Below are 7050 nucleotides of genomic sequence, written 5' to 3'. Positions count from 1 at the left end.
TAACCTAGTGACCCCTAGTGACCCAGACTAACCTAGTGACCCAGACTAACCTAGTGACCCAGACTAACCTAGTGACCCGTGCAGGATTCACTGTGAGGGACCGTTAGAGACCATGTGACCGGCAGCTAACGCTATTTGGTCTGTATGTACAAACAACGTTATATTATAAACGATAGGTAACGTAGCAACGGCGATTATGAGCTTGTCCTCAGAATGAATGTTTTGGTAGGAACCAAAGTTCCCATTGTATGTTTCTCCGGGATCAGCCAGCGTGAAGGACGCCTATATTCCGATTGGCGGCTGGCGTTAGCCGCTGAACCGCGTCAAAGCTAATTACCATGAAGTTAAAACATTTCAACTTTCTAAATTGACGCTCAAAACCAGACGCCGACAGATTTGCCTCCTTGCAGTTGGGAGAAGCTTCCATTGAAAATGACTTCCGGTAACTTTAGTTGCTCAAGTCGGTGGCTTCACGGTGTGAATGTCTAGGGAGAGAGTCGGCGGACCTGGCTGATGTCGCTGGTCCAGGCGGCCTTTTCTTGGCGAGAAGGAGCCAAGAGGACGACGGAGAAAGGCTGACCATCAGGAGGCTCCACCACGATCTTAAACTCCAGGTGGTTGAAGCCTTGACCTGCTGCGTTGTCTGAAGGTGTAAAAACGTCTACGACTTAGTTAAAGGGAAAATGTTGAGAAACAAGGAAACATTTAGTAGAACAAGTACTCACAGTCTTCATCATTGGCATCTAGTTCTTCGATGAGAGTGCATTCTATCAGGGACAACGTGCCTCCTTGCTGTTGACGCGAAAGAGAGCAAATTCAACAATTTGATCCAAATTCTACCTCACGGGGAAGTTGTTTCACTTGTTTTAAAGGAGACCCGTTATACATCGTTTTCAGCTTCTCATACTGTCTGTCTGAATATACCTGGATTAATATTTTGTCGGAGATATTCGTTCCAGTGCCTGTCTCTTTAAGTCCCACTGCCAAAAAATCTCAGTCAGCTCTGACTAGACAGCGTTTCCTGATCTCCGACACACATGCTGACATGTCATAGTAAAAAAAAAAAGCACAGTTGTATTTAAAACCATTAATGATGGGTGCATTCCACTTAGGAGAGGCTCTGGTATTGTGCATGCTGAATGACTTAAATAGCTCACTGGGACACTCGAGGGAATCATTGTTAAGGTGATCAGTTTCAGCTGTGCTTTTCCTACTATGACAAGTCAAAATGTCTGCTGTGAAGAAAGGTCCATTCTGCCTCTGTATAGTGTAAAGTTCATTGCATCCTGAGACTGACTAAATACTATATAGCAGCACTTTATCCCCAATTAAAAGGCTTCTAAACCAAAAATGTTGCACAACCAGATATGTTCGAGCTGGAATATGATCCAAAACTGGGGAGAAATCAAAAACATCTGCAACCAAAATTACACCTTTCCCTGACTCAGCATGCAGCTATGTGGCATGCAGGACATAACCTGCTACATGCAATGTCAACACAGAAGTAACGTGGAGCAGAGGACAATACATTGAAAACCAGCTCGGTACGATGTCGCTCCGAGACAGAGTAGAAAACACTGTTAAAACCGGAGCCTGTGAAATCTACGGTTTTGTCTCACAGGAAATTTTTTGGAACTTGTAAATCCAACATTGTAACATTAGAGCTAGGACAGAAAATACGGAAAAGCACAACAGGTCTCCTTTAAAAGTAGAAAAAAAGTGATTTCCAAGTGATTTCTCTATTGATTTGTTAAGTATATCTGTGGACAGGTGAGGCTGACCTTCAGCAGGTGAAGCTTTCCTCCAGACGTGCGTGTACAGATGAGGAAGTGCTTGGTGAACAGGAAACACTGCCGCTCTCCTTCCTTCCTCAGTGTGAGCGAGCCCAGGCGGACTTTACTGAGCATGCCCCGCTCGCTGCTGGACGGCAGCTGGATGAGAGAGCCTGTTCACGGGGTCAGGAGTGAGTCACAGGCCATGGGATGAACAGGAAGTGGTAGCAGATGTCGTAGAGGAGGCTCACCTTGTCTGACGAAGGTCTGACTCGTGTCCAACAGGATGTCACAGCCCTCGACGATCATCCGCTCGATGGCCAGATTCTTCCTGATGTTCTCGGTGTCGCTCACTTCATCGTGCATCATCCTGACAACACCAACAATCTCCATCAACATCATCTTTCACAGTATGCATGTATATCAGTGAATTGTGCGTGAAACTCACTTGGAGAGCTCCTCCAGTTTGGATTTGGCAAACTCCATACTCTTGCGCTCGACGTGCTCATGGGGCGTGTGGGCCAGCAGCTCGTGAAGAGTGATGATGTATCGTGGAATCTGAAATAACAAAAATGAAAGTTTTCAGACCCTTTGCTGAAGTAAATGTACTAATACACAAACTTAAATACACAACTACAGCAGAAAAAGCCCTGCATTCAAAGCTTTAAGGGAAAGTATGTGTCAGTACAATGTACCTCAAGTACATAGAGCTGAAAGTTCGAGTACCTTCAGCTTTATGTAGGAGGAGAGTTTTCTTAACACATAAAAGACTTCATCCTTCAGTTTATTACAAACATTCAATATAATATAACACATCTGGAGAGGCGTGGTTTCACTGGACAAGAAGGGAAGGAAACACTGTCCTCTGAAAAGTAACTAAAGTAGTGGAGTACAAAGTATCCTATATACCTCTGAGATGTAGAGGAGTACAAGTAGAAAGACGCAAGACAATGGAGATACGCAAGTAAACTATAGTAATTTGTACCTAAGTACAGTTCTTGAGTGAATGTACTATGTGGCGTGTACTACCTGGAACATGGGGTACGTGAGGAACGTCTCCAGCATGCGTCCCTCACAGGCAGCGTTGGACTCGTACTGTTTCAGCAGCTTGTCGAAGTCTCGGTTCTGCTTGCAGTTGGCCAGGACCTGCAGGCTGTACTGGTGGTTCCGCACAAACTCCTGGTAGATGTTCAGCATCGGCAGCAGGATGTCAAACAGGTCCGCTAGGGGGGAGAAAGAACACACACACACACACACACACACACACACACACACACACACACACACACACACACACACACACACACACACACACACACACACACACACACACACACACACACACACACACACACACACACACACACACACACACACACACACACACACACACACACACACACACACACACACACACACACACACACACACACACACACACACACACACACACACACACACACACACAAGGATGAAAAAAAGAAGCATTTTCTACAAAATAAATGTTTTCAGACTCGGTTTATAATGATTTATTTCAATTGAAAACTGTTTTGTTTTTATTTGTTTCTTTATTTAGCCAAGACTGTAATTGTTACTAGTAGTAAAATCTGTAATAGATATATAGATGTATGCTTTTTGTGTACTCTTGTTTTTATTAATAGCCAACTTCTTTTGTAAAACTAAGAAAAATGTATGAGGAGATAAAGTGTCTGAAGGGTATTTGAAAGTGTGTCAGAATGAAAAAAAGGTAATTTTTCAAATTATATGAATAATGTATTATTGTGTGGAGATTTACAGTAAATCAGTGTGTCTCAAATTGTGGTGGGGAACCCCTAATTGTACTTTGAGTAGAGCAGGGGATTTTCGCAAGTTAAAAATATAAGGGCACAGACTGTTGCCTTGCAAAGGAATTCAATAGAAAAGGTCGACTTTTTAACAGATGTCGTCTTTTAATTAACGTGGTAGTACAGTTGTTTAAATTAAAGTGTGAGAACCACTGCGTTAGAGAAAGTTTAGAAAATGCGTTAGAGAATTGGTCGACTGATAAAAGCACTACAAATAAAGTTGTTGGAAAGTAGTACACAGGGTTAGAGACGGCTGTTCACATGGGAAACACATAAATCAGCCAGTTATCTCGAAAAACCCAGGAAACGAGACAAAAAGCTCATTACCAAGATGATTTGTAGATGTTTTTTTGTTATTAATGCATTTCTCAACATGAGTTGCACATGTGAGACCAGAAGATGCCTGTTAAATAGTATTGTCTTAGTGTCTAAAAAAAAACAACTAAATCAATGAATTATATATGTGTATATTGTGTGCATGTTTCACACGTGAAACGGTGTCCACGTGTTATAAACATGCGATGTGTGTTTTAGATGTTCTTTATTTTTGATTACTGAAATGGAGACAGGGAGTTAGGGACCTCTATAAAGACCCATGACTGAGCTGTGCAGAACTCACCCAGAACCAGCGTGGGCCAGTTGGCGATCCGAGCGTTAAGACCCTGATGGAAGATCTCGTGCAGAAACATGATGGTCTCACTAGAAGGAGAATCACAAAATATCACAATGACAATGTTGAGTAATCAAACATTAGCCTCATGGACTCATGGCGGTGCGCTACCCACCCGGCTCGTTATGAGAGCTAATAAGCACATATCTGCGGTAATCAACCAACAGAACCAGATTGTGTGTGTGCGTGCACGGAGAGAGAGAAAGAGAGAGAGAGAGAGAGAGAGACCATTTACTCTTACAAAAATATAAAGATACCTGTTTAAAGCTGCAAAGCTTAATTGATTAATTGTCTACTATTAAATTGCAAACCAACTATTTTGAGAACTGGTTAGTTGATATTGAGTTTAAAACTGAACTGAACATCTTTGAGTTGTGGACCAAACACGTCATCTCGGGCTAATAATATATAGATAATAAAATTGAAATAATCGTTCGTTTCAGGCCTGTACCTGTTGAGGAAGATGGTGCTGACGTCGTCGTGGCTGATGGGAGGTTTCTTGGAGCTGGCGGCCATGCGCAGCGGGCGCAGGAAACAGTTGACCAGGATGGACAGCTGGTGGACGTATTCCGTCTCCGCTTCCACCATGTTGAAGACGATCTGGTTCCTCTTCCGCATGCTCTCGGCGTGAGGCGAACTGATGTAGTCCTGGACGATGATCTTCCACTTCCTCCGGCACAGCCAGCCGCGCATGAAGCTTTGCACCTGCACAGCCAAAGCACACCAGGTGTCTCTCTTTGGTCCCCCGGCAACATAATTTTGTGTAACCAACTATTTACCTTTTTGATCTTTTTGATATCTGGGTCCTCCTCCTCTTGGTTGCTGTGGTACGGCTGCATCCTCGCTTTGGTTTTGTTCAACACAACAATCTGGCAAACAACAGTCTCCATGTGAGTATACACGCACAGAGGTTGAAATATTCATGAAACCCCTTCGGAGGCTTAAAACAACAGATGTGCTGTTGCATGATGAGGAAGCGATGGTCTTGAAGTCCCTGGACCCCTGCTGGGCTGAGATTTCAGTAGGGGTGAGATTTCATTTTCTGTATGGATATGAATGGCAGCCGTACCCAGTTCTGTGCATAGACTAAAAATAATGGACGAAGCTTTAAAGTTTGAAAAGTGAACCCAAATGAGGAAAAAATGACCCTATTTCTCACTTGATTTATGACCTCAGTAAACATTTTCAGAATTAGTTAATGGCCTCAATTGCAGCATGATGTTCATTTTGTAAATGATGGTCCCATTTCTTTTAAAACAGAAGATAAAGTGATGTTATAGAACCGGTCAATCAGGACAGAGGCTTAGCGATGCAAGCCATGCTAACACTGTGGATTACCCATCTATCCATCCATCCATCCATCCATCCATCCATCCATGCATCTATAGCTGTTAACTTAAAGGTCCCATGGCATGAAAATTTCACTATGAGTTTTTTTTTTTTTACATTAATGTGAATTACCCCAGCCTGCCTTTGGTCCCCAAGTGGCTAGAAAAGGCAATATGAGGTCATGAGGGTAAAGATTACCTACCCTTTCTCTGCCTTGCCCGCCCACAGAATTTGGCCCAAATGAGAGAGAGAGAGAGAGAGAGAGAGAGAGAGAGAAAACATCATGGCTTTCAAACAAGCAAAGGGGCAGTTAAGGCCACACCCCCCACCACCACCTTGCCCCAGAGTCCGGCCCATTTCTCGCCCACCTTTCCTGTCTATCCACTGTCACTATCGAATAAAGAGAAAAGTCCACTGAAAAAAAATCTTTAAAAATAAATAAGAATAGAATAAACTTAAATCACACAACACAAAAATAGTCGTACCCGGTTTGAACTTCAAACTCCGTCCATTACTTTAACAGTCTATGCTCTAAACAAGTGTTTTCCTCTCATGCCAGATGCTTTTGCATTCTTTGATTTGGATCCGAGTGCCTTTTAACAACATGCACGTACAGCACATGTGTTGATGTGGAAGCACTCGTGCAAACCTCAGCTTTGAGCCTCTCGATCTCCGTGTCCTGGTCCTCCAGCTGGGTGCGGAGCTGATTGGCTGCAATCTTCTCCGTCTCCATGACCTGGACCAGGTGGATGTACTTCTGCATCAGGATCTCACGCTCGATGATAATGTCAGAGTAACTAGAGGGAGCATGGGAAAGGGACAAGTGGGTGAGGAGATTCATCCGACACAAAATATACAGGTCCACAAACTGCACCTGTACTGTAATATTTTCGTATTCTGCTACTTTACTTATTTTTTTTATTTTACCTTTTCAGTATTTAACCAGGAAAAAAAAAACTTAAAAACCCTTTTGCAAGAGTGTTGTAGCTCAGACACTGAGATAAAACGGCAATTACCCGGGCAAGTATTAGTGTGTCTTTGTGCTTCTTAACAGACATAAAATGCAATTAAAATGCCTGTGCAGCATTAACAGGGCCCTAACTTGACAACAAGATGTGTTTTCAACTCAGACGTTGTTGTTGTAGCTGCAGCTACTCCGTGTAGCCTGCACTGATTTTCTTACTACTGATAATCAAGATTAACGTAAAAGAATTCTCCTTTCACATCCTGTCAAGCGACCAATGTATGGTGTATTAGTAATGTACTAAGTACCTCTCTCCCCTTCTGTCAACGAGAAACATCCTGATATAACGTGTTTATACAGTAACTTATCAGCAGGAACCAACAAAGGCTTCATATCTTCTACTGAATGTTAAGAGAAAGACAGACAAAGAGAGAGAGAGAGAGAGAGAGAGAGAGAGAGAGAGAGAGAGAG

General features: G+C 43.0%; 1 protein-coding gene across 7 annotated transcripts in view; it reads right to left on the bottom strand.

The window, feature by feature from the left end:
- Positions 1 to 7050, bottom strand: part of rasgrf2a (Ras protein-specific guanine nucleotide-releasing factor 2a) — a 36694-nt gene that overhangs the window by 16999 nt on the left and 12645 nt on the right. For all 7 annotated transcript variants that reach the window (XM_034896064.1, XM_034896066.1, XM_034896065.1 and 4 more), the window contains exons 3-12: positions 6265 to 6412; positions 5066 to 5155; positions 4738 to 4991; positions 4236 to 4315; positions 2802 to 2995; positions 2221 to 2330; positions 2024 to 2142; positions 1782 to 1945; positions 726 to 792; positions 507 to 643 (exon numbers count right to left, since the gene is read on the bottom strand). In XM_034896064.1, coding sequence (XP_034751955.1) covers positions 507 to 643; positions 726 to 792; positions 1782 to 1945; positions 2024 to 2142; positions 2221 to 2330; positions 2802 to 2995; positions 4236 to 4315; positions 4738 to 4991; positions 5066 to 5155; positions 6265 to 6412 — 1363 coding nt within the window. The remainder of the gene's footprint in view (positions 1 to 506; positions 644 to 725; positions 793 to 1781; positions 1946 to 2023; positions 2143 to 2220; positions 2331 to 2801; positions 2996 to 4235; positions 4316 to 4737; positions 4992 to 5065; positions 5156 to 6264; positions 6413 to 7050) is intronic.

This window comes from Etheostoma cragini, chromosome 16 (assembly GCF_013103735.1).
Source record: "Etheostoma cragini isolate CJK2018 chromosome 16, CSU_Ecrag_1.0, whole genome shotgun sequence".
NCBI classification, from domain to species: domain Eukaryota; kingdom Metazoa; phylum Chordata; class Actinopteri; order Perciformes; family Percidae; genus Etheostoma; species Etheostoma cragini.
This window is presented reverse-complemented; position numbering and strand designations above follow the sequence as displayed.